Source organism: Sturnus vulgaris, chromosome 5 (genome assembly GCF_052056855.1).
Source record: "Sturnus vulgaris isolate bStuVul1 chromosome 5, bStuVul1.hap1, whole genome shotgun sequence".
NCBI lineage: Eukaryota > Metazoa > Chordata > Aves > Passeriformes > Sturnidae > Sturnus > Sturnus vulgaris.
Genome location: NC_142247.1, coordinates 7414671 through 7442153, shown reverse-complemented (window position 1 = coordinate 7442153; position 27483 = coordinate 7414671). Strand labels below are relative to the sequence as shown.

The window sequence follows — 27483 nt, the reverse complement described above, 5'->3', positions numbered from 1 at the left end:
TCACTGTGCCTGAGGGACACTGAGGGATGGCAGTGGTAAAGCAGCTGTCCTGGTTCTGCCATCTGGGCAGTGAACAGCTGTCCGTCCCTGTGGGGACAGAAAATAAAGTGGTGCATCCCATCCGGTGCTGCAGCATTGCCGGGAATACCAAAACTGAGCTTACGGCAGCTTTGGTCTCCTATCTATTCATGGCTCTCAGTAGAGATGAAACTCTGATAGGTGGGAATGCCACATCCCTGTCTGAGGAAGAGCTTTGTTGACTGTCAATGTTTCAGCCCCAGAATAGTCTGGCAACAGAGCAAATTGGCAGCTTGCAAGTGCTTGCAGGAGCCTCTTTGTCGATTTGGTTGCTTTTTGCTCCAAGACCTCAGCAGAGATTTCCACGGTTCCTCCCTTGCCCTTGTCCTGGCCCTTGCCCTTTCCCACCCTGTCCTTAGCAGTGCAACAATGTGCTAGTGTTTTATTGCTTCCCTTGCAGATTTGGGCACTGATGGAATTTATAGAATCAGATAATTGTTTGAGTTAGAAAGGACATCAAAACCCATCCAGTTCCAATCCCCTGCCATGGGCAAGGACAACTTGCACTATCCCAGGTTGTTAGAGCTCCATCCAACATGGCTTTGGACACTTTCAGGATGGGGAAGCCACAGCTTCTCTGGGTAGCCTGTGCCAGGGCCTCACCACCCTGACAGGAAACAATTCTTTCTTAATATCCAGTCTAAACCTGCTCTCTGTCAGTGTGAAAACATTCCCCCTTATCTGTCACTCCAGTTCCTAGTGAAAACTTCCTCTCCAGCTTTCTTGTAGGCCCCCTTCAGATACTGGAAGGCTGCTGTGAGATCTGTATGAAACCATAGAGCTCTCTTTTCATACTTCTGTTATCAAGGGGTATATTGTGCATAAACTTAACACCTTTGCATCCTGTGAGTATCTAGAATCACTATGCTTGCATGTTCCCACTCCTCTGTAGCCCATCTCATAATTTCCCTTAGGGACCTTCTTTGTAGCTGTGCTGCCATTCACAGAATCTCTGCCAGCCGTGCTGCAGTGCTCTGGACAGGGAGCTGGGAGGAGTGATGTGCACAGTCCAGCACGAGCATGGGTATTGTGTCCTCTGGACAGTTCCTGCAGGCACTCACCTGGATCAGATGCCTAGTGCCAAGGTGTGGAGGGAGCAGAAAACACAGAAGAAAGTTTCCCTGCATCCTCAGAACAAGCTCCTTGGAAAATTATAGCTTAGAGATAAGAAATGGCTTGTGAAATGACGAATACAAGGGGAATTTAGCTTCCCCCCCTTGGAAGACCCTCTTATCTATCTTCAATATTAGTGGTTAACTTTGTTTTAGTATCCATAGGCCAGCTTTAAATGCAAAATCCCTCAGGGATTGGTTAGAAAGTAGAATTCTCTTGGTAATTGGTGCAAATTGTAAAACCCTCAAAAGATATAAAAACCCCTGTAAAACAATAGCCGTTGGTATATGATAAATAGGATGCCTTCATAGAATGAACTATGGATTTGTGCCTCTCTGCATATGCTGGTCTCTTTTCCCCGCTGGTCTGAGAGCTCCCCACGAGCCAAAATTCTCTCTGGGCAAGGCTCGGGAATTTGCTCCATCGCTGAGGGCTGCAAAAGCAGTCTCAGGGATCCCAAAGGGACCCCGAAACCCCACCAGTGACACCAAGGGATTTCCTGGTGCCTGGGTGCGATGTTAAGGTGTGTTTTCCTGTTAGTAGGATGTTGCCAGCCAGTGATTATCCCCCCTGTCGCTAAAGGTAGGGGCAGCACTGCTTTGAGCAACTGAAATAGCTGCCTCTTGGGAGGATGGGAAGGGGAAGCCCAACAACGTTGCTACATCAGGAGAAACTATGAGTGCAGTCAGGTCTGACAGCGAGAAGCCGTGTAGGTACACAGCAAACAGTAGTAATGGGCTGCATCTGTCTCCTCTAGTGCTTCCCCTATCTGATCAGTTGTCAACATCTGTTAATCTCTGCTGCCACAGAACATGGAGACAGCTCTGAGGTTTGTGTTGTTAAGGGTGTGTGCTGTGTATAAATCACAGAGTGTTGTGACAGCCATAGTGAATGCCGTGATCCAGCACTGGGATACGGCTGTGTTATCTCCTGTGTTATCCAGGAGGAGTTTGGAGCCCTGCTGGCATTACAGCAGGAGAGGAAACTTGTGTGGTCATGCTACCCTCAGCAGACATTTGCATGTGGCTCCTTGGAGCACCAGGTTGCTGGCCCGCAGCCACACTGGCGTCTTGGGATCTTGTCAGATCTTGCAAGCAAAGGAGCACCAGGCTAGGTCACAATTCTTGGACGAGAAGCTTCCAGGGAACAGGCTGCTGATGCAGAGACACCACAGACGTCCTTGTGGTGCCCTGTGTGTTCTGACATGCATGCTGGGTGTGTTTTGCCTTTTCTGTTGTGACTTGGTATTTTCTGACTTCAAAAAGAACACTATTACAATTCTAGTGTCAGTGAGAAATAAGTTGACTCTCCTCTCTCCTATACCATGGCCAGTTTTAAAGGATTTGAAATGAGTGTTTTGAAATCTGCAGAGGGGTATAGCGTTGATTGTGAGATAAAACTGTTCATGCACAAGTTGAATATCCCCTTGCACTGAGCTTGGTTTTAGCAGCAGTGTGGAGCTGTGCTTCAGATTTCTGCATGCTATTGCCATATGGAGTGCTGTCTTTTTTCTCACTGGTGCAAAGTTCCCATGAGTGAGATGTTCCCACTGGTGAGAATTTTGCACTAAGTTGAATGTGTGCTCTACCTTGGTAGGCTCACCCCTTAAAATAGCCATGAAGACCAGAGTAACAGGAGCCCCAGCTCAGGTGAACAACTTCTAACCTAAGCCCTTCAGGGTGACTGGTTTAGCTAAGCTGTTTCTTTTGATTTAATGCCCAGTTTACTTCACTTTCATGTCTGTCTTCAGTCAAGTTAGTTCTCTTGAGTTTGGCAGCTGGAATTAAGAAAATAATGGCTGTTTTACAGCATATTATTGGCACACTGCTGTGTACAAGTTCAAAATTGTTGACTCCACCTAAGATGGAAGTTTCCTACCTTGGCCCACAGTGCTGCAGTACCAGGAGAGCCTCTTGAGCAGGGTTGTGTGAGTACAGAGTGTCATTGAATATCAGCTTTTGTTTCATTGATACTGAGACTTAATTTAGAAAAACAAAATGCCATGGAAGTAATTGTCTTGTTCATGTTATTTTCCTAAGTCTTGATTTTTTTAGACACAATAATGTGACAGGGAATTAAACCCCTACTTTTTGAAGGTTTTTAATTAGCTGACAGTATTGATTAAGCTCTTGCAATCTGTAAAATATTACATATCATACTACTGTATCTTGGGCTACACTCCATTTTCTTTTCAAAGGTAATTTAAATAGAATATTAGGGGAGAGGAAAAAAAATCCACCCCAAACCACAGCACAGAAATGGCAGTTTAGAATTCTTGACATTTCTCAAAAAGCTGCTTAAGATTATCTCCTTTAAATGGCAGATTTTGCCTGCAAGTCAAGTAGAGGAGCAGGAACTGATATTTCATTAAAATACTAGGAGAGGCCTAAATGCACTTATGATCACTGAGGCATTTGCAGGAAGAAGAAACTTAGAATTGCCAGAAGTTTTAATAAAGGGCAAAAAACAAATCCTAATATCCAACAGCATGGCTCAGATATTTCCTCTGCCAAAGATCTCTGCTTGTTAGCACACACAGATACCTGTTCTGGTATTTTTTTCCCTTCTTTTCCTGTGTGTTCTTGTAAAAGCCCCAGCCTAAACTTCCTCTCACAGGTCTGTGCTGTTCCCCTGGTCACCAAAGAGAAGAGGTCAGTGTCTGAAACACACTAAAGAACATTTCAGTAGTGCAGGATTTCCAAGATATTTCAGTACTTCCAAAGCTTCAGTGTACCAGGAGGCAGCACCCCTTGTGTTAAGGGCTGCACCCAGAGCCCCAGGGCAGCAGGGGAGGGGGGATTCTGCCCCTCTGCCCCGCTCTGCTGAGACCCCCCTGCAGGGCTGCACCCAGCCCTGGGCCAGCACAGCAAGGACAGGGAGCTGCTGGAGCCACGACAGAGCAGGGACACCAAGGGATCAGAGGGATGGAGCAGCTCTGCTGGGAGGAAAGGCTCAGGGAATTGGGATTGTTCAGCCTGGAGAGGAGAAGGCTTTGGGGTGACCTCACTGTGGCCTTCCAGTGCCTGAAGGGAGCCCACAGGAAAGATGGAGAGAGACTCTTGACAAGGGCCTGCAGTGACAGGACAAGGGGGAATGGCTTCACACGGACAGAGAGCAGGGTTAGATTGGACATTGGGAAAAAATTCTTTCCTGTGAGGGTGGTGAGGCCCTGGCACAGGTTTCCCAGAGAAGCTGTGGCTGCCCCATCCCTGGCAGTGTCCAAGGCTGGACAGGGCTCTGAGCAACCTGGGATAGTGAAGGTCCCTGCCCATGGCAGAGGGTTGGAACTGGATGGGCTTTGATGTCCCTTCCAACCCAACCATTCTCTGATTCTGTGATAGGAATTAATTTGCAAAAATAACAGAGTTTATCAGCAAGACCTGAACCTCTCTGAGGTAAACCACCATGGTAGCTTTGTCTTACCAGCAAAACCTTGTAGTGGATGAATCCGTGTGGCCCAGTAGCAGTTTGGTGCTGTGAGGAGGGTGGTGACTGGAGGGGTTTGGTAGCTCTGCTGGAGGGGTGGGTGCAGCAATGGATTTTTCTATGAGAGGTTCAATGTGCTTGCTGTAGAGCTGTCCCCATTTCTTTCCAGGGACTGAAGTGGCAGCCATGCAGAGCTGCCAAAATGCCCCTGCTGTAGCCTGTTTCCATGGAGTGGTAAATAAATGTTGAGCTATTCCTGAGAGGAGCTGTGCTGTGACAGGAGCCCTGCATGAAGGTGTGTGACAGTTTCCATCCTGAAATAAGTGATGGTTCTTTTCCTAAACAGGGATGAAACTGTAGTTCTGTTGTATATGCAAAGCAAATATTCATGCCAGTTTTGGATTTACTTTTCCCATTTTAAGCAGCAGGATCATCATGGCTGAGACCTTGGCATCACCAGTGTCTTCTGCAAGCCCAAACTAGACTTGTCTTCGTGCTTTTTTTTGTTCGGCAGTTAGTGTAAGATCCTCCTCTAAGGGAGGATCTCTTCCTAACTTTAGTCAGGAAAAAAAGTCTTTAGTCCTTCAGAGCTAAATATAACCTCCCAGAAACCATCCCTCCAGTGATGGCTCAGTAAACACATGGAAAAGTACTCAGGCCCAAAAAGGGAAGCGCAGGAGGCAATAGTTGTAAATAGTTATTTGTATAGGTCTTATATATGAAGCAAGAACCAACATTTTAAAACTTATTTAGTGCTTGAGAGCATGCAAGATTATCTGCAGGTAACTCCAGTGTCTCCATGTATACCACAAAGGATTTGGCCCAGATGTTTGCATGGTTGCTGAGTTCATTATGAGAAAACACAATGATTTGTTTACTTCTGTTATTTGGGGTGGGGATTTGCATTCTTCTGGTTGGTTTGTTTCCTGTGGGGTTTTTTTTGGCATGGTAGTAGAGGACAGTTCTAGGATCATCCTTTTATTTTAACGGTTCCAAAAAGGTCTTTGATTGAAGCACAAAACCTGATACATCTTACCAGCCACCTCCTATCACTTTCTATGGCAACTTTCGCAGTGTTTGGGAGTGGGGTTGAGTTTTTCCCTTTGCCTCTTAAGAAAACCACTGAAGATGATCAGCTCACCCTGGTTAAATCACAGAAGGGCTTTGCTGGTGTACCTTGGTTTTGTCCCAGTCTCCTCCCTCCTGTTCCATTCATGCACTGGGCACTTCTATTAATCACAAATTCCCACTTGATGGCAGCAAGTCAGTTTGCATCCTACGGGTTAAACCTGTGTTATTCTTTGGGACCAGGATCTTCAGCCTCAGGCTGGAGGGACTGGTGGTGTACCCTGGTTCTGTTTGACTTTTGATACTGGTCCTTGGCCAGCTGGTATAGTGAAAATAAGCCTATGGTTATTCTTTCTACGAGACTGAGTCTTGCCCCACCACTCCCAAAGGTTGGGAAAGTATGAAGCACTTTAATTATTTGATTTTAACATCAGATGTCTAATTTGATTTGTATGTAAGTAGGAAAACTTCGAAGTGTGGTTGAAATACAAAGGGAAAAGTACTTCAAAGAAATGTAGCATTATAAGTGTATCTGATCCCTCAAGGTTTTTGAAGCTTTATCTTGAGATTGTGTATTCAGAGGAAGATTTATATGGAAATACTAAGGGTCATTAATGCATCCAAGCCTTTATGGGTGTTGGCCTTGAACTATTCTGTGCTAGTTTTGCTTTCACATGGTGGCAGGTGAGTGGTCCTTCACCCATCTGTCTGCACTGCCAATGTCCCTGACACAACAAAAGTTAAAAGTCTCTGAGGGGGAAACCAAACCAAAGGCTGTTACGGAGTGAGATTTTTCAGCACTGTCATTCCATGATTCCGGTATGGCTGAACAAAATCAGTGTGTAAACTCCCCAAACTTGTGATTTGCATTGGTCGCTCTGCTGGAGTCCAAGGTGCTCTGTGGTGCTGGATTACAGGTTTCTAATAAATCCCTTGAACTTTGGGAGAGTTCAGATCTTGGAGCTGAGCTTTGTTTTAGGGTTGGGCATCTACTCCTGTACAAACATGCCCAGCTGTGCTGGAGGAGAGTGGTTGTTGCTTTTCCTTTTGGCAGACAAGGATTCTGGCATTGAAATTTATAATTGCAGGAATTATATTAGCAGTTCCCAGTGCTCTAGGGTGTGTGTGTGTATGTGTGCAGGAGGAGCTAATTAGATGTGTATAAATAATGGGCTTGGGAGCTCTTAATCCTAGATCTATTGTTCCATCCTTGCTATCGTCTCCTACCTGGCATTGTGAAAAGTTAGAAAACTATGAAGTTACACAAGAGCCACTTCTTCCCAATACAACTTTGAAACAACAGGTTACTTTTGGTCTTTCTATGTCATAAAAACATCTTTGAATTTATTCAGTGTTTTAATAAAAACATCTTAAAATATGAATAATTTTCTAATATTGTTTTTTAAGATTAATTTTAATTAGATCTTTAGGTTGAGGGAACGGAAACAGTTAAGCAGTCTAGGATTTTTTTCCCTCTATTACAGACTTTTAAAAAGTCAGGTGATCCTGCTTCCCCATGCCTTCCTTCCCTTCTATGCCTTACTGTATTTCGTGTCAAATAAGGGCCTTTCTGTGTTCAGACTTTCAGGGTATTCATAGATCACAAAACTTCCTTCAGCAACCATGTGCCTCAATAATGCTGTTCTTTCATAATGAAAACTAATACCCTAGTGGAATGACTCCTCTGGAAGACCTCGAGTTTTGAGAGAGTTTGTGGGGTAAAACTGGCTTTCCAGAAGAGTCTGTAACCCTGACTGGCTTAAACATGTGGCAGATACTTAATGGAGAGGGGCAGTTCAGCTCTTGCAGGTGATGGTATTTCTACATTATTGTTGTTGTCGTGGGATTTAGCCACACCTAAGTTTGCTTCAGACTTGTTGACTTGGATCATGGCCCCACTTGTGCTGTGTGCTAACCCATCCACTGCTGATCTTGTGCCTACAAAGAAAGTTTTGTAGCCCCTTGCTTCAATTAGACTGCTCTGGATACCCAAACCATATGATTTATAGGTGTATTCGCACTGAACTGCTGCAATTGCAGTGTAAACTTTCCCATAAACTGCTCTTAAAAGTTATCTTCTTCTCCATTTTAATGTGTTATACCCCTGTCTGCTCAAGAGAGCCCACTGTTTGTAAGGTCAGTAATAAACCACAGCTTATTGCTGTATCTAAAGAATCAGGCATTTTTCATTGTTCTATATAATAAAAAAATTGTTTCACACTTAGAATACCTGTAGTAAATAACTCCAGTCTCAGTACCTTGTTATCCCACAGAAATCCATGAAGGTTTGCAGCAGCTGCAGTTCTGCCCCAGCTGGGTATCGGGCATCTCTTGATGCAAACATGTCTTCATTTCCTGAGTGCTAAGATTTGTCTTCATCTCATGGACTGCATCTTCCTCAGCTGCAAAGCCAGCACTTCCTGCTCATCTTGCTGATGGGGCAAGGGGTGAGATGTTCCCCTCTCCTACATATGCCCAGAGGCTTGGCTATGGGATGGAGAGTGGCTGCTCCCTTCCATCCCTAGACCTTTCTCTCTTACTGGGGAAGCAGAAGAAAGAAGACACTTTCTTCTCTTCTGACTTTTTTTCCACCCAGTTTCTCTCCTCTTGCTGTTGCAGGAGAAAGAGGAGAGTGTAGGACTGAGCCCGGTTGTGTTTAAAGCTCAGTTCCTGCAGATGCCACAGCTCTGGCTTGCTGCTGATCTTGCTGGTGAAACCCTCTCACCCTTCAGCATCAACCATGAACTATTATCCATGCCTGTGTAGCCCTCCAGCTCACCCCAGCATTGTTTCCATTTCCCTAGTACCGATGTCTTTGTCTTGTGAGCTCCTCTGAGCCCCAGGCACAGCTCAGCCCCTGCTTCACCGAGTTTTTTAAGCCTTGGGTGATGCTGGAAGCTGCAGGGCACCAGGACTGAAGCCATCTTTCTGCAAGGGATGGTGAAGAGGTGCCAGTTGTGCAAGAGGAGGATGGAGACAACACCTCTACCCCGAAGAACCATCTGTAGGCTTTCAGGAGAAAGGAATGAGCAGCAAAAGAGCTGATTCCTGTGTCCTGGCTGCTAAATGGGTTCTGTGCTGAGGAGCAAAGTTGGTACAAGGGTAGGCAGGACACATGGCTCCCCAGCCAAGCAATGGTGTGGCAGCATATGGTTCCTTAAAGCTGCACTGTAGTAGTAGTGGGGTTTTTGGGATTTGTTTGCTTGCTACTCACCAGTGCAACATTCAGAAGAGAAAGGCTCTCTCTTGGAGCTGAAAGAACACAGCTTTTGTCCTTCATCTCTTGGCACTGAGACTTTGGTGTTGAAAAAGCAAGACAAAATCAACAGCACTCTGCTCTCTGGCTGAAAATAAAAAAGAGTAAAAAAGCTTTGCTTACTCCAACGTTACTGAAATCCCTGGGGCTGTGCTTTCCCAAGGGATGTGGGGAAGAGAAGTGGTTGAGAGAAAGTGTGGGAAGGGCAGCACTGGGAAAATGCCGTGTCTGTGTGTGCCTCTTCTTCACCCTACCATCAAGAGGTGGCTCTGGAGCTGGGCAGTCAGCACAGGCTGTGTCCCACAGCATGGACAGGATGGTCCTGAGGGGATGAGGGAGCACATCCCAGCAGAGCCACACTGTCTGGCAGTGCCTTGCCCTGCAAGGTCTGTGGCAGCTCTGGCTGGCTGTGGGATAGCACACGCCACAGTTACTGCACATCAGAGGTCACTGTTTGAGGAGATCAAACACTTTTCAGTGTTTTGCCCATGAACCGCTTGTCCCTTTTCAAAGCTGAGAACTAATGCAAAATTTGAAGTCTGTGTTTTGACCCCACATCGAGTGTTTCAGGAATGTCAAAGGTAGAACATCCATTTTTAATAGTGATTAAAGTCCATGTGCTGCCTAAAGCAGCTTGTCTTGATGTGGACTCTCGAATTCCCAGTTGTGCTCCCTAAACAAAGGCTGTTGGCAAAGCTCCAGTGTATTATTGGCAAAGGGCTTCAGTTTAGGAGAAGATGAAGTCCACAGGTTTTTGAGGAGAAAAAGTGAAAATCAGAGGGAAAGTTAGCCTAGAATTTATCATTTTTCACTTTTCCCCTATCTTTTACTCATTAAAAGTCAGTCTCATTCTATTAAATGGCAGAAAAAAGAATCCTTAACCAAGTTTAATTTTACCCTGCTTCATTTTTGAAATGCCAGGAGAGTTGAGATGGCAAATCATGTTGTGGCAGTGGTGCAGTAGTAGTACTGGCAGCCTCAGGTTCTCAGAGATCATGAGTCTTTGAAAAACAAAAGTATCCCCACACACAGACGTGTGCTTCAGATCACACTCTTGTTTTTCATATTACTCCTGAAAGGTAAATCTTAACACAGCACAATCAGAAGCAGATAGAAGGGGAAGGATGCAATATATACACAGATTTTCATGTGTATCAGTTGCTGCAAAATTACAAGGCATTGGATTTTTTGTTGTTTCCTACAGACAGGTATTAAAACACCGTTCAGCCTAAATGTATTTTATTCATTTATGGACTTTTCATGGATAGTACCCTCTACTTCTGCTTTGTGTGGTGTCAGCTCTGAAAGTGTGCATCTGGAAACCCTTAGACCTGAAGGTCCAAATTCTAGAGACAAATCCTTTCAAACCTGGAGACTTGTGAATTTGACCACTGGATGCAGCTCATTGAAAGAAAGTGGCTCAAGCTATGAAATGGGATCTAAATGTGGGTCAGTGCTCTCAGTGCTGTACCAGGACTCAGGTGGGTTTTAAGGTATTTCTAAGAGCTACCTTTTGGCCTGTCACCCAACAGAGCCCCTTTTGTTTTGTAGCCTGTGTGGCTACAGTGTAAAGTAACATGTTGCTGGGGAATGTGAGGCATTTCCTTGCTTGTATTAGCAGTCTTGGAGTCAGGGATGAATATCTCATTTGTTTTTCTAATCAGTGGACCCAAGCAAAACAAGTGAGAAAATAATGCATTGGTTCTCAGGCTCCCTGAGGTGAAAAGTTGAAGACTATTAAACAGTTAACCAGTAAAACAGGAATAGCCTGAAGTGGTCTGTGGGGGGTGAGTTTTGTTTTTTTTTTACAAGACTTCATTTGACCTTGGATTGCTTGTGAGAAAAGAGTGAAAGTGAGTCTGAGGAGGGTGTGCAGACAGGTATTAGCATCACACAGCTGCTGTGCAGGTAAGGAGCTGCACTCAGAGCCCACAAAACAGCATCACCTGTCAGTGTAAAATCTGGGTTTTTAAATTTCCTTTCAATTGCAACAACAAAAGAGCTGCTGGAGGAGGGTAGCAGAGATAAGCAACCAGAGTGATTTCAGTGCTGGAGACCCAAATAAAGGATTTGTTTTGCAGTTGGATATGAATCTAAGCCATAAACCTTGACTCAGAGACTTTGGGTGTTTACATAAGCTGTTTGCTGTGTATGCATCTCTGTCAAAGGATCTGAAGGATGCTTATCTTGTCGAGGCTGAGCTTTTGATTTACGACCAGAGCGTTTAACAAATTTTAAGGCAAAGTGCAGAATGCAACTCAGCTGGTTTGTAGTAAAAGTTGTGTGATTTGAGGTAAGTTTTTCCTAGGTATAAACATTTATATTTTGGAAGGACTTCTGTGTTTTGTGCTGTTAAAGCACTTTAATTTATACAGCTTGAAACCTTTTATCTCGAGACGTTTCTTAAATACTATGGGATGGGCTTTTATCCTCAGTGTGCTTCCACTCATTTTTATCAGTTAAAGGAAATAAATAGCGTTTGTTGTATAATAAAGAAATAATGAAATTCAGGGAACAAAGAAAGGATCTAGACTTAGGGAACAAAGGGACATTTGTTGTTTTTTGTAGTCCTGCGTAATAGGAGAGCAGTATTGCTTTGATGTCATTGACTACAGCTCAGCAAATTCAAAAATAATTTTATTTATAAAAATAAATAGACATTATCAGTTTAAAGTAAGCCTTTGCCAACATTTGGGTTGTTCTTATCCATAATGATGTTATGGATACACCTGGCGCCACATGGTGACCTTGGATAAGGGGGACAATGTCTGAACTCCTTGGCCAAAAGCATGTCTGGGACCTTACTAGAATCGCCATCCCTGCCTCAAACTAAGATATTTTTCCATGTTATCCCCACTGATGTATTTCCAGCATTTCCTAATTTGACTTCTTAAATTTAATTTGTTATTTTCTTTCAAAACACCAGAGCAATGTATTCAACTAGGATCCATTTTCTTTTTTAGTTTCTTCTTCCAGGCCTAGAAGGAATGAAATGGAGTCGTCATTTACATTAGAAGAAATGTTAATGACTCCAAGTGTAAATTACCCGAATATATTCATTAGTAAGTGTTAAACTGCTGCTGACTGGTGGCACTGTAGTTGAGCATCTTCAAAACATCCCATGAGAAACTGTGCCAGGGATTTGGATTGAATTCATTTGAAACTGTTTGCAATTGTGATTGAAATGTATTTTGTAAATAAATCTCTGTGTGTTTGTGTTTCTCTTCTGGCCTGCCAGAAAAAGCAGAAATAGATGTGTCTAAAATGGTATTTGTCTTCATGAAATGGAGCTTTATTTTGTAAAAGTTAATTGCTAAGGATGAGTTGTTTTAGTGTAGTGAGGCAAGAGATGAATTCAGAAGTTGCTTTCATGCAGTCATCTATAGGACTGAGAATGCAGGACATGGATTTTGACAGCTTTTAGGGTCTTACTTTTGCTGTGGAACAGGTTCTTTTCCCCCACCCTTCCCAGAAAAGATGACTGCAACTTCTTAGCTTTTTCATTGTATTTTCGTGGTAGGCAGCTCTGAGGTGGCAGCCAGCTCTTGGGGATCCTCTGTTACTCTCAGAAACTAGCCCTAATCAAGGTTTTTAATTTCTGTGTATCAGAATTTACTGGCTTAAAGGGTTTTATGTGTGAATGGGAGAGCTGGGAAACCTAAGTCATCCATCTTATTGCATCATGTCATAAAAATAATCTGTGGCTGAGGCTTTATTTCCCAGCGCTGAGCATTTGCAGCCCATGTGCACAAAGAGGAAGGCGAGTGGGACAAAAGGGCAGCCCTCCCTTCCTCAGAGCAGTGACATCCAGGGCACTGTGTGTCCTCTGGGCCTTCAGACCTGCCAGCAGGCAGCTGATTCCCTTTAACTCTGAGAACCTTTGGGCTTTAAAGCACGGTGTGTTTTGCAGGTGGAGATCCAGAATGGGACCACCCCCAAAATAAAAAAAATGGGCTCGAAGATGTTGTCCCTTGATGCCTCTGTGTGTGCTGTTTGATCTAGGAAAGAGGCAGCCTCTGGGTGGGAAAACTATCATTTCCTACATATGTAAAATGCTTAAGCACTTTTTTCTCCTTCTTTTTTGAAGTCTGCCATCTTAATTAAATATCAGATTTTGAAATCCATACCCAGGCAGCTTTCCTGTTTGCATCCATCTGCAGTTCCATTCAGAGACCCCCTTGTTGTTTTTTTTTTGTTTGTTTTTTTCCAGCTTTCCTTGCGTTTATTTGCAGGGCAGCGTTTTGTTTTCTCTGTAAGCCGTTTGGAATACGTCTTCACCAGCGCTGTAGCCAGAGGGTTTGTATGTCATTCAAAAATAAAAATAAAAAATCTCCACCTACTGAAAAGTGAACAGCACAGCCCTAGCAACCGGCTGGTGCGTTTGAACCAGAGGAAGGGACATTAAATAAGTAAGACCACATTATGTCTTCTCTTTTACAGCCAGGGATGTGGTAGAAATGCCAGCTAGTGATAAGATTTATCATAAATGATAGTGGAGAAAGCTGCATTTGTGTTTTATTTTTGGGGTTTTTAATGGTGGGTTGTAAATACAGGCTTGACAAAGCGATGCTTGTTCTTGTCGGCATGAGCAAGGTATTCAGCTGGGAGCTCTAAAAGGGGGGTCTGCCTCTGTACAAACAGCCCCCCACACTCACCTGGCACTGGTTGTGCACACAGGAAGGTAAGTGTTGTCATTTTCTTGGAAAGCAAGAGAAAACTTATTTTAAATTGTCTGTCAGACAAGGTGCTGTCAGTACTTTTCTCTCAGGTGTGTTGTCAGTGACATTATGCCAGGGGTGGATTTCATGCATTTGCCTCTCTGTCTCCTGTGTGCATCTTGATATCTCATTCATCTGCCATGCCATAGATCCATCTATGTTAAAATGATGATTTTCCCCTTCCTGCTTTTGTGGATGAAGGGAATTTAAACTGCTTGTCATCTTCTATGCATTATTTTCCTAAGGAGTTCCACTGCACTCCTCCTGGATGGATTTTTGTTCGTGTTACCTGTGGGGTTTTCCTTAATCACTGCCAAGAAAAAACTCCAAAGCCTTGAGTTTTCTCTTAGGTTTTATTTGTATTAGACCAAAGCCATAAAGAGGAAGGAGTGGAACATACATATTGGAAAAGCTCTGCTGCATCAGTGGCCAGCTGAGCCTTCTCTCAAAGTTTGTGAAGTCAGAGGGTGCCCTTCAGGGAGGCACAGGGATTAATCTGCTGGTGGTTTATTGTTGTCCCCTCTCCTATAATCCACAGAGTACTGTTGATTGCTGATTTGTGTTGCTTTGGCTCCCTCTGCACCTTCCCTTTCCACCCTCTTCCTCCTGGGGTTTGTTGTCTTTTCTGGTTCCGTGCAGGTTGGTCGTTTGCTCCCCTGCTGTATGAGGTCCTCTTTGCCCTCTGCCCAGCCCCTCCCCACATGCTGCTGATAGTTCTGCAAAGACCAAAAACAGTTCTACACCTTTTCTAGGGAAGGATACTTCCAATAGTATTTTTCTATCACAGCAATTTTATTTCCTGACTGCTGCATGTGCTGCACTGGGAAGGTGGCCAGAGCAGGATGTGCTGTTCTAGGCTAGTTTTCAATGACCACTTTTAGGACCAAATAACCAGGGAAATGGGATTTTGTTGCATCATCCCCAGCTGTTCAGCTCTGGGGCTTTTTGTTCTTTTTGATTTCACCTCTCCAAGTTTCTCAGCTGTGGACTTGGTCAGGCTGCTAACAGATGCTCCATGAGTGGTGGAAGAGTTTTTGGAGGTCTGTGTTTGCAGAGTCTTGCTTCAGTAATTTTATCTTAAAATTTCTCCCTGCTGCTTTTAGCAGTGCAGCTCCTTTGGGAGTAGCAGCGGAGGAAGGTCTGTGGAACGTGTCCTTCCTTGGAGGCAGAGCCAGGTAACCTGGAAGTCTCTTGGCTGCTGTTGGTACCACTGTCTGCTCCCAACAGTAGAGCTGTCTTAGGGATTTCTGACAACCACGGACAAACCCCTTGTTTAGGAAAGCAAGGAGTGCTTTTTGCAAACATAAGGGGTGGTTGTACCTGGATAAAGTGCAAGGACAGTGATTTTTCTGTGCCTACATGCCATGGCTATCTATAAATTAGCAGTTCCTTGTCCCCAGTTCATGCAATTCCTAGCCAGAAGGTGAGAATCAAGGGGTAAACTGTGAACAAATGTGGTTAAAGGAGCACTCTGTTCCTTTGTGTGTTTTTAGCTTGCACAGGCTTTTCCTACCAGCCTCCAGGGCTGTCTTTAATGCTTGATCACGAGCTGTACTGAGCTCACTGGTGCTGAGGTGGGATGCTGAGATCTCCAGCCCAGCCCCTGCCCAAAGCAGGGATGCCCAGGACAGGCTGTGCCGTGTAGGGTCCAGCTGGGCTATGAGTAGCTCCAAGGTTGGAGACCCAAAAGGGCAACCCTTTCTATTACTTGCCATCCTCATAGTAAAAATGCTTTAAAAAATTATTTCTTTTTTATTTAGGCTTTCTTTTTTTCTCCCCTTTTTAATTCTAAGGTGAACTTTCTTGTGTTTTTACGTGTGCCCATTGCCTCTTGCCATGTCACTGGGCACCTCTGAGAAGAGCCTGGCTCTGTATTCTTCATTCCCCATGTTTATGCACTATGAGAAGCTCACGTGCACTTCTAATTCCCAGTCACTGATTGGCTTCTCTGGATTTGTGGTTGCTTTGTGCTGTCGGTCTTTTTCCACTTAGAGCTGTGAGGAATCTGTTTTGCCTGGGGCTGTAGAAGCCCGGGGCTTTCTTGTGTGTTCTTTGCCCTTTGAGGGAAATCCACAGCAGATTGTTCACACTCTGCCTTCATAGACACCCATATTTGAGCAGGACCTGGTATCAGAGCCAGGAAATCTTAAGCAGATAAAAAAAAGACTGTCTTCAGTGTTGTCCAAGTGAATGTGTGTGTAAAAGCTGCATCTTCTGCTCATTTTCATCAGATGTGGAGGCACCGAACCAGTTGTCTTTTAGGATCTGCATATTCTGGCAGGCCTTAGACTGATTGAAGCTGAATGTTTACATTGTGTTTAAAACTGGGAGCTTCCTCCTTGAAGGCTGAAAGTCTTCAGTTATGATGCTACTGCTTTTTTAAAGATTTGCAGCATCTTCACTTACAGGTATTTTGACTGTTTAAAGTTCTCTTGGTTTTTCTGACTCTGACAACCAAGTAATAAAACCAGGCATTTGCCAAAAGCGCAGCAGTCTTTGTGCCTTTGTTCAAAGGTTACCTTAAGGTTTGGACCTACTTCATGCAATAAAAATGTTGTTGTGGAAGATGAAATGTTTGTTGGCATTTTAAGGATAACATTTCAGCAAATCTGGCTGGCAGCCTCCAATAAGAGCTCCTTCCCAGCTGGGTCAGACCAATAAGGTGACTCGTAGGAGGGAAAAATCAATTTATAACGGGGATTTTTGATTAGATTTGTTTTTTAGTAGACACTTTTCCAGGACTTTTGCCAGAGATACCGTGAACTACTTTCTTAATTGCTCATGTTGGGGCAAATGTCAGCAGTGGTGCAGCCTAATACAAAAACCAAATGGCAGGGCATGCAAAGGTTAAAGCGAGTTTTCCTTCCTGGTGTTTGTTTAGCTTTGTTCCCCGGCTGTATTTCTAGCAGAAGCAGTCTCCTGTGTATTAGATTAAAGCCGAGGCAATCTGGGCAGTGTTGGTGGTTTGTGTGTCCGTTGTGCTGGGCTGGAGGGATTGGGAATGCCTCTGACCCCTGCAGCTCCACTTCAGCCAAGTTCCTAAGCACCTGCTTAAATTAACTTAGCCAGCCGGATTTCTGGTCTGCTAGTTCACCTGCATGTTGAGCAGGTTTGCTTTTCCAGACTGCTGGAAATACTCCTTTGGGCACCACTTCTGGCTTGTAGAAGTTTGAGAGTGAGATCAGATTGAATTGTTACTATATGAATCTGCTAAACCCAGAGCCTGCATAGTCAATGCATGCACACTACATCCAGTGAGCCTTGGGCATCTGAGAGACCCTGCCTGCAGGCAGACAGTTTCATGCCTGGAACTTCTGGATTGTCAGATACCCAAAAATCGCAGACAAGTGGTCAGACTTCTCTTTTTTTATTTTTTGGGGGAGAAAATGACAGCGGACACACAGGTTTGTTGCTGAGTTGCCGCTCCCTTTTAGTGATAGAAGGTCTTTGTCTTTGTGAGCTTCCTGGAAATGCCATGTGGGATTTCTTGTTCTGTGGGATGCCCTGTCAGTGGCAGGGACCTGTGGGCAGAGCAGGCCATGGGTCACTAGGAACAGGGTCATGAGGTTGGTGCTTTGATTCCTCAATCTCAGTCCATGCCTCATGGTGATTACCTCTGGGCTTTACTGTGGTCAGCAAATGGCCCCAGTCTTCTTTCTGATCTGACAGCAGTGATGCCTGAATTCAGAGAACATGCAGTGAAATTAAATTCTCTTTTGCAGATTAAATTGCAGACTTGAAGCTCTGGACCAACTCAAACCATCAGCATTTTACTGCTCCTTATGGTGTAGCTGGTGATTGTTCCTGAGAAGAGAGAAGATGATGAGTGATGCAAGTGACATGCTCGCTGCAGCCCTGGAGCAGATGGATGGCATTATAGCAGGTAAACACCTGGGGCAGATGTTTATTTTGCTTTTTGGGTCCTCCTTTCTCCCACCAGGAGGACAGAGTTCCAGACACAGAAGGGAATATGCTGGGAATTGCTTTCAGTGCCTTCCATGATAGCTTAGAGTTAACAAATAACCAGAGTGGAGGGATTGCACAGACTCACAGGCTCCATGGATTGGGTTTTCTCCTACCCTCTCTCAAAGGGCTGCTGGAAGTGGCTGAGTGATGCAGTTCAGCTCCTGCATGGAGCACCAGGACAGTCAAGGATAATAGTGGCTTCTCTGAACTTCCCTCAATTTGGAAGAGCTAAAACATTAATTGCATTTTCCTTTTTTTTTTTTTTTTCCCCAAAGTTGGAATGCTTTGGGTCCAGACATTTGGTTTGGAACTCACTTGAACATTTAGATAAATACAGTCTCTGCTTTTAAGCTGAGTCTAGTGAGTTAGAAAATAATATAAATATCCAACACATAGGAGGGAAAGATCAAGAAGTCAATAGTCAAAAATACCCTCACAAGTATAACAACACAGTTATAAAAATTTTTAGCAGTTCCACTTAAGCAATTTTCCTTAGGGAAAAAATAATAATACAGTGTGTGCTTTGTTTGAACAATGACTCTTCTCTGCCTAAAGTTATTAAGGACACATAGCAGGAACACATGTAAAGCGGATTCAGTTTGATCATGATGATCTCTAAAAATACATGTAAGCTGTGACTTCAGTAATTTCCATAAGTAGACACTGGTATTTGGATCTGATCATGTATTTGTGTTTCCAAGAGCCCAAGTTGGTTATGGCAGGATGAGGTTTAATATAAAAACAGAATGTGATGTTGGGAAGATTTAAGTCACCATCGACTTCATTTACCCATGTCTATGAATATATCTATAAAGGAATATAACAAAGGAATATCAGTTCCTGTGCTGTTGAGGTTATTTTTCTCATTATTGTTTTCAGTGGGAATTTAGCAGAATACTTGGATTTTTGTGGCTTGCCAGATAGGGTGAATGAAAGTTCATGGAAGTGCATATATGGCATATCCTTGTAGTTTCTAAAAGTTGACAGCACAAATGAAGGTCTGTCATGAACACATCTCATTGTGCTGAGGTATTACAGAATTAAGGTCACAAATCAGTGTACTGGAATTGCAGTTGGAATTAGCTAGGTTGACTTAAATCAACCTTAATCCTAAATTCATAGTTTCTTTTCTTAATATATAGCAACTTCTGATGTAGGTCAAATATGCATCCTGTGAGTTTATGCAAATGAGAGATTTTTCTCTTTATTAACATGCAAATGTCAGTGCTACTGTGTCAAATTGCTGGGTTTAAAATTTATTCCCGTGCAGAAGCGATTTGGTATTTTAATTTATCTTCATCTTTTTTATTATTTTTAAAAATTTCCAGTGCCGTGGAGCAGCAAAACATATTCCTGCATGGAAAATGCAGGGCATGGTTTCCTCTGGACACCACCACTGGAATGTGACTTGGATCATTCAGTGCCTGCAGGGTGACTCAGGGCATTGGCAGAGGATGTTCCATCCCTGGCAGCACCTTCTGCTTTGGGAATTCATCCCAGGGAGCAGGAGCCCAGCCCACGCCTCCACCCCTTGGGCAGACTGTGGCATTCCCATTCCCTGAGGACCAGCCCACCTTGTTCCTGCTGGAGCTTCCCTCCCCAAGCACCAGTGCTGAGTTTGGTTGGGATAAACCCTGCCAGGAGCAGCCCCCACCTTTTCCCAGCCTCGGGGAACCCTCGAGCCCAACCCTCGAGCCGTGCCTGACCCCATGCGATTTCTCTCCCTGCAGGTTCCAAGGCTCTGGAATACTCCAATGGCATCTTTGACTGCCAGTCCCCCACCTCGCCATTCATGGGGAGCCTGCGGGCGCTGCACCTGGTGGAGGATTTGAGGGGTTTGCTGGAGATGATGGAAGCGGATGAGCGGGAGGGGCTGCGCTGCCAGATCCCGGATTCCACGGCCGAGGCTCTCATCGAGTGGCTCCAAAGTCAAATGGTACAGTCTCACCTGGCTTCACCTCTGCCAGGCTCATTTTGGGTGCTGACTAGACTGGCTCTGTTTCACACAGCTGTTTATAAAGCTTAGAGTGGGTATCAGGGAAGAGATTTTGCTTTGGAGATGCTGCCGTGGGGTCTTGGAAAAGCTCAGATGCCTCTTGCAGTGGGTTGGCCTTTGCTGTCTTTGATGTACCACTGGGCCTCAATCTAGGGGGCAAACAATACTTGGTGACTGCAGTTTCATCTCAGAGGGCTGGGGAAATGCTTTTTTTTTAAGAATCAGATGCTTAGGTGCAGGAAAAGAAGTTGTTTTGAATACTTTTCAGTAAAAAACATTTTTGGCAGCATTTATTCTATGGGGATCAGTGTTATTATTGAGTTTCCTTACCTGATTTATAACTTAAGGGAGTGGTGTAAGCTCTGCATTCCAAATCTGGATACCAAACCAAACTTTTATTTTCTGTGTTTATGAATCAGCCAGTTTTTGTCACCTTACTTTAAAAATTCACAGAAATATAACTAACAAGGCAGTTCTTTCCCCAAGACTTGGTTTTCCTAAAAAAATCAAAGATTATCTTAGTGTAGTTACCTGAAGACTGCCCAGGGAGATAAAATGTTGTACTTACCAAAAGGTGAGTTAAAACAGCATCATTTTTGAAGAAGCTGCTGGGTTTGCCTCCAGATGCCATGTGACTGGTGACTTCCAAGCAGGACCAAGGAGGAGTCCTTGTGCTCGTGATGTGTGGCAGGGTTTGTGTTGTGGAGGTGCAGGTTTTGGGGAAGCTCCAGCAGTGGAAGTCAGGAGTTGCTCCCAGAGGCCACACTTCAGTTTTTAAGCCAGCATCACCCCACTGTTACAGTGACAGCGATGGGTGGGCACTTCTGTATATTCTGTCAAATCCACCCTGCAGCCGTGGCCAGGTCCTGCTGTGTCACACACTGGGCATTGGCCAAGGTGACACTGTGCTGCTGGAATTGAGGTGCCAGCCCTGATGAGGGCTGGGGCTGCTGCAGGACTGTGCTGTCCCTGTGTTCTGTGTGCCCCATGTGCCGCTGCTGTTGGGACAGAATCACCTGCTCCCTCCCCAGGACGGGCACTGCACCCCCTGGGAAGGACTCAGTCTCCCTGGAGTCGTGGCTGATCTTGCAGAAAGCATTTTTATCTCGACAAATTGATTGATCTCAGCACTCAGTCACAGCCCAGAGAACTGCTGGGTGCAGGGCTGTGTTCGCTGTGGCTGGCACTGGGCAGCCCTTTGTGCCATCTGCTGTCATGGGGGCTGAGCACAGCAATGCAGGGACAGATGGGCACCTTGGACGTGCTACTGTAGCCCTTGCAGAAAGATCTGAAGGGAGAGCCTTCTTTTTCCTGCTTTTGAATCTTTGCTTTGAACTACTCATTTGGAGATGCTTGAAACTTAATGAAGCACATGGGAGCTCTCCCACTGCTTCCAGTGGGATTTGGATCTCACCCCCGCTATCAAAGTGTGGCAGCCAACGCTGAGATCAGGAGGAGGAGACAGGAGTGACATTGAAGTCGGATCTTTAAAACAAGCAGAGTTCCTGCTAACATCAGCATTCCCTGTCTGTATAACATACAGCCATGAACATTGCTGTAACTACTCACTGCTCTCTGTGCCCATAACCGGTTTCATGCAACTATGGCCTTGATAAACAAAAAAATATGCCAGATAAACAGTCTTGGAAACTGCACTCTGCCATGGTGTTCACAGTCATCTGTACAGAGGCCATGTTTAGTGGTGCTGATCTCCTGCAGGTTACTCTGGAGTGAAGGGGCCCAGCAGCATGGCTGAGGCTGTGGTGCCTGCTGAGATTAATGAGCTGGAGACCAGTTGTTGCCCCTTGTGATGGCAGGTGTGTGATTTAGGGGTGCCTGGCTGGTGGGGTCTGGAATGGGGCCCTTCAGACCTGTACAGTGCGGATCATCTAAGGGCAGTGAGACAGCAGTGGGTTTTTATTGCACCCATGGGCTCAGTGGAAGAGGAAGGGCTCTGTTGTGCCATTCAGTTTAGTGCCTCCCAACCACTGGAAAAGATGTGCAGGAGTTGTGAGTACCAAAGATTGCAGGAAATTGATATTCCATCTATGCCTCAATTACTCCTTATTCTGCCTCAAATTATTATTATCCTGTATTCTCTGTCATCCTTAAAGCCCCTTGTGGGAAAAACTTAACATTCCACTTAGAATGTGCTACAGCCACAGGATTTGCAGGTGTCACCAGTCCCTGTCTGAGCAGGGAGATGTTGCATGAAGTGCCTGGATGATTTGCAGGGTTTTTTGCAACTATGCCCCTCCTTACAGAGGAAGGGGCAGACACCTTCTTTGTTTGAAACTGGTTTAATCCTCCATGCATGAAGTTGGATGGAAGAACTGGAACTATGTGTGACATCCCACGTGGGGCTATAAGCAAGCCTCTTGTGTCTCACAGGAAAACGAAAATAGTGTTTGCTGCTGCCAGCCAGCGTGTCACAGGAGAAAAATCCTCCCCTGGCTCCTGCAGCCAAACCACTGGTGCCCACCTTGGGAAAAAGGGGATGATAGCAGTCACCCAAAGTTTCTGTAAAATAGGGCAGAACATTCAGTCCTGCCAATGCCAGAATGGACTGCTGTGTGTCCTTGATCCTGTTCCTCTCTGCTCCTCTCAGTGTGTGTGTGCAAGCACTCAAAAAGGGCCAGTGGGTTAAAACACCTCGTTTTGCTTTTTGTTTTTTACCGGGTGGGTGCCAGATGGCCACGTGACACCGGAGCACACTTTCAGTGCCTGGACATCTGGCACAGCTCTTCCAACAGAATCCATCATATGGACCCCAAGGGGAGCTGAGAAAAGTTGTACATGCAGCTCTCTGCTGCACAGAGAAGTTAATTTAACTGGAACATGTCATTGCAGCTCAAAACTGATCTCTGCTGCTGGAACCCTGCTCACATCTCCATGTGCAAATGGTGAATGTCATGGGTGAAACTACAAATGAGGATGTTTGTTCCAAGTCTGGAAAGGGACTGAGACCTTTCTGAGCTCAAATATGTTTGGACTCCATGCTTTCACGGGGAGCCAGGCCTGAAATCCATAGCTAGGTCATAACTATTCCAAAGTTCTGGAGGTTTTTCAGAATACTCTTGGTCAGAAGAAACGTTTAGTATATGTCAGTGTGTGCCTTAATAAGGCATGTGCTGTACTCTGTGAAAATGGAGCTTCTGGCTTCAGTACAGGCAGTGTGTGAGTAATCTCTAACATCAGCACCAGTAGCAAAACCATTTGAAACAAAACTCCACATTTTGCAAGACCTTGTTGTGTCCAGCTGGAAGCTGATAGATCCATCTCTTGAAGAGTAATTCTCACAAACCTTGCTCCCAGCCATAAGCGTTGCTTCAGTTTTTCTTCAGTTGAAACAAACAAGAGACAATTTTCCTTCTGCTTATTACTTTTCTTGAAAGTAGTTGGGGGTTTTTTTGCATTTTTTTAAAAATACATCTTATGCAACAACTTTCCCAGAAAGAAGAAACCAACTGTGTCTTGTTAAAAAGAAGACTGAAGAGTAGGAGTGGGTGGACAGTGCCTTCCCACACCTCAGAGCCATTTTCCCCATGCTTCTGATCTGAACTTGTGTATGTGGGTCCTGGTGTGTGCCTTCTCCTCTTTAAAGGATGTGCCCCTGAAGTGAAAGAGCCAAGATAACATAATATTTTTCCTTTAAAATTCACAGCAAGTGCAGCTGTGGCTTTAGCTTTGGAAGTGACTTTCTGAATTTAAAACTATATTTTATAAGGCATATTTTAGTAATTATTTTCACTCTGTAAGTGGATTTCTGAAATTTACTTTAGGGTCAAGCAAAACTTTATGGCCTCCAAAGTTTTATTGAATCATACAAAATCATAGAATCATTAAGGCTGGAAAAGACTTTTAAGATCATCATCAAGTCCAACCACAGAACATTTTCAGCTCATCTCAGGATGATGGTTGAGGTGTGGCTTATGCAATCCAATGTGTTGCTGCTGCCCCACAGACTGGCTTCAGATTTTGATACTTTTTAAGCTGGTTCTTCCAGAGAGTAGCTGGGAGTAATGAGAGTTAATATGAGGGGATATTAGAGAGAAATTTTCCTTGCTGGATGGACATAGCTTTGTAATCTTACAGAGATGTGCTGACCTCTTTGGACAAGAGGGTGATTCCCAAGTGGAGGAGCTGGTTTCGTTAGCCAGAAATCATCTCTTATTCATGGGAAAAGAGAATAAATCTTGGCTTCAAACCCAAGTTTGTTGTTTGATTATCCTGGTGTGGGTGTACAGTGCAGTCATTTGATTCAGCTTCTGCTTATGTTGAGTTTAGGTATCAAAAGGCCCTATGCTAATGTGTGGCACCAGGGTGTTACCATCAAACATTTTGAGATTTCTCCTCGAGTTGCAGTATGAAAGGAGTCTTGTGATACCGTGTCAGCCTGTCATCCTCCACTCCCTGCTGGCAATGCCTTTTGTCTCTGGGAGATCCACCTCCCAAAGGTCTGGAAACACAGGACCCTGCTTCTTGCTAAAGGTGATCGTCCAGATTGGTGTGTTTTTAACACTGGAAGTTAATAGGAGCTCGTTTATGGCATGCCTTGGCATGGCATCTTCATGCATTGGGGATGAGTTCTTTGGCAGTAAGAACAACCCATCAAAAATCACCATTCCCAATCCAAAATGAATCCCTTTGGCTTAAAAAGCACAGCTTCTGTTTGTCCTTTGCTCTCCTGATATCTCCTGAGTTACTCAGCATTCATGGTTTTGAGATTTTTCCTTTATCAATGGTAGTTGTAGACATTTCATTACAATAATAAAAGAGGTTTTTTGAGATAATCACAGGACTCTCAGAGCTGGGCTCTGTGGTCAGAAATGCTAAGAATCTGTCATGCTGCTGGTAGTGGGTCAATTGAACTTGAGCCAGAGATTGGTTGTTATTGTTGTTTGGTACATCATTCTGAAGTGTGACATAAACTTGGGACAAGCCACTTGTGAGACCTGGCACAGCTGAGTCAACTTTTTCTTCCATTTTTTCTTGGCATCTACAAGTGAATTAATTACAGAATTCACAGAATCACTAGGTTGGAAGAGACCTTCAAGATCATGGAGTCCAACCCATGCCCTAACACCTCAACTAGACCATGGCACCAAGTGTCATATCCAGTCTTTTTTTAAAAATATCCAGGGATGGTGACTCCACCACCTCCCTGGGCAGACAATTCCAGTACTTTATCACTCTTCCTGTGAAAAACTTCTTCCTAATATCCAACCTATATTTCCCCTGGCACAGCTTAAGACTGTGTCCTCTCGTTCTGTCAGTGCTGCCTGGAGAAAGAGACCAACCCCACCTGAGCACAGCCACCTTTCAGGCAGTTGTAGACAGTGACAAGGTCACCCCCGAGTCTCCTTTTCTCCAGGCTGAACAACCCCAGCTCCCTCAGCCATTCCTCACAGGGTTTGTGTTCCAAGCCCCTCACCAGCCTCGTTGCCTCCTCTGGACACGCTCCAGATCCTCAATGTCCTTCCTAAACTGAGGGGACAGAACTGGACACAGTGTCACAGTACCTGTGTTCCTGCAGCTTTCACAATTAGTAGGAAAGCCCCTCCTGTTTACTTTGTGCTCAGGTGAAGGGGTGGGAATTGCTCTGTTGGGTCGGATGCTTTCCCGGAGGGTCCGGAGGAGGAGGGGGCTGCGCTGGTGACAAGAGCGAGGGCGGAGATGTCACCTGCGTGGTGTCACCTGCGTGGGGCTGTCCTTGCTCCCGGTGGGGTTTATGTTGCTCTGCATCCTCCCCCTGTGTGTGCCGCGTTGGAGGAGTTTCGTGCCGGGCTTTGATGTGTTAATTCCCCAGAGCTGCTTGCTCCGCCTGAGGAGCGCTGCCGCTGCTGCTTCCCGCATCTCCCACTCTGCTCGCCTCCATCCCCGGCTGGGCGAGGGGACCTGCTGTCACTTAGCTCGGTTCAGAGGAGCCCCGAGCCCTCAGCCTCGGCTTGTGGCGTCCGTGAATGCATGAAAACAGTCATGACCAGCATGGAGTACAGCTGGGACATTCACGGGCACTGCGTCTGGCTAAATAAGGTAAGGAGATCTGTGCTTGTGCTGGCTCCTGCATTTCTCCCAGTGACAAGCCATAGCTGGGAATGAGCCTCTCATCCTTCTCTTCTACCAGGCACCAGCTGGGCTGCTGGTGAGGAAACTGAATATTGTGGAAAGGTTGCATCTTCCCTGTTCAGCAGCGAGTTATTTATGCTTACAAAATGTTTCAGGTAAATGCCTCAGAGTGAAGGGCTATGTTCACTGCTTTTCTTGCAGAATTCACCTTTCTTGTGGTGAAGTCTTTAAAATATAACGTGGGGGGTTTTGAGTGGGTTTGTGGTTGTTTTTATTTTTCCCCTTCTTGTTCTCTGGGGAGGAAGTAACCTGTAAACTTTAGGAAAAGCTTAGCAGCAAGTCTGCTGCTGGAGTGTGTGGAACAGGCTGCAAATATTCTGAGCAGGGAAATGGGAAATGCAGGAGAGGCTGGTTTGGGAGGGCAGAGGTGAGCTCTCACATAAACTGCTTACACACCAGCTCACACAGTGTGACCTGTATGAATTTGGGATGGGATTGATGCTGACAGAGAGTAAAGCTGTCACAGTTCTGTATCACAGGTGGTGGATACTTGGCTTGGGAAACCTGGAGGCTCACCAAGTGATGCTGAGGTAGCTGAGGCTGGAGGAATCCTCTTGCAAGAGGCTCTGAAGCTGAGGGAACAAGCAGAACAGCAGCAGCTTTGTTTAACTGAGCATAGGTAATGTGTATTGTAATGATCTGATGCTGATGAGCTCCAATTTAACTCCAGATGGTCAGGAAAGAGGTGTTGGGAAAGGCTCACTTGCCCAACTGTTGACTTGACTGTGGTGGTCAAAACAGTCAGTGCAATCTGCTGTACAGGGAAATGGTGATGTGGAGTGGCAGCTCCTTCTATACAAACCAAACTGCACATACAGCAAGAGCAGTGTGATTTGTGCTGCTTATTTCATCTCCAAAGCAGAAGAGAAAATGAAGGAAAATGAGGGTATCAGCTGTGATAGGCTAAAATTGAGGTTTATTTTTGAAAGGAGAATTCAGCAACTGAGAGGAAATAGATTTTTTAAATTATTTTTTTTATTTTATTACTAATTCACTTCCAGGGAAAAGAGATTAAAGACTGAAGGCAGGCAAGCTGTGAAAGTTTGGTGATGCATCTACTTACTACAGGAATAATTGCCTCCAGAGCTGCGTGGATTTTTACACTTAGATGATTACAGACAAAGCTTTACACACGTGTTTAAGAGATTTGCTGTGGATTGATCTTGCAGAGTTTACAAGTGCACTGGGTCTGATCTTACAAGGCATTTTAAGTAAATGCTTGACCTCAAACTTCTGTGAAGCCTCAGTGGCATTGTGACAACTATTCTTCTGTTTTTAGGATTAAAATCGGTATTGGTAAATCTGCATTCTCTTCTCATATAGTGTTTTGTAATTAATCGCTAACGTTGAAAACATAAGCAAAATATGGCTGCTTCATCGAAGATAGATTTTAATTTGCTGATGAAAAGAGCCTTCTTTGGGAAATGGAAAGCCTTTCTTACACAGCTAGTAAAGTATGTTAATCCTTTATTAACTTAAACGATACAAATTTGATCCAGAACTACCAAGTGCCCTAAATATGCTTGCAGATGCTGTTCAATCAAATATTTGCTTTTCTTTTTTTGCTTCTCTCACTGTTTTATTTCTTTCCTTCCCCTCCCAAAGCAGAGCTGTTGCTGTGCAGGGTGAGTAGTTGCTGGGCTCAGTCCCAGGGGAGGATGCAGATTCCCTGGTGGAGAGATGCTCCTGAGGGACACACTGAGTGTTGCTCACCCAGGTTTTGCACACACCAG

The 27483-nt window shown here is 44.8% G+C and overlaps 1 protein-coding gene across 29 annotated transcripts in view; it reads left to right on the top strand.

The window, feature by feature from the left end:
- The window catches only part of PPFIBP1 (PPFIB scaffold protein 1), a 102557-nt gene that overhangs the window by 37724 nt on the left and 37350 nt on the right, over positions 1 to 27483 (top strand). For 16 of the 29 annotated variants that reach the window (XM_014881308.2, XM_088164741.1, XM_014881300.2 and 13 more), the window contains exons 3-4: positions 17382 to 17542; positions 19356 to 19561. In XM_014881308.2, the coding sequence (XP_014736794.2) occupies positions 17479 to 17542; positions 19356 to 19561 (270 nt within the window). In that variant the 5' untranslated portion in view covers positions 17382 to 17478. Of the gene's footprint in view, positions 1 to 13129; positions 13623 to 17381; positions 17543 to 19355; positions 19562 to 25357; positions 25658 to 27483 lie in introns of those variants that run through there. The other 13 variants (XM_088164744.1, XM_088164734.1, XM_088164738.1 and 10 more) reach the window with 5 other exon arrangements.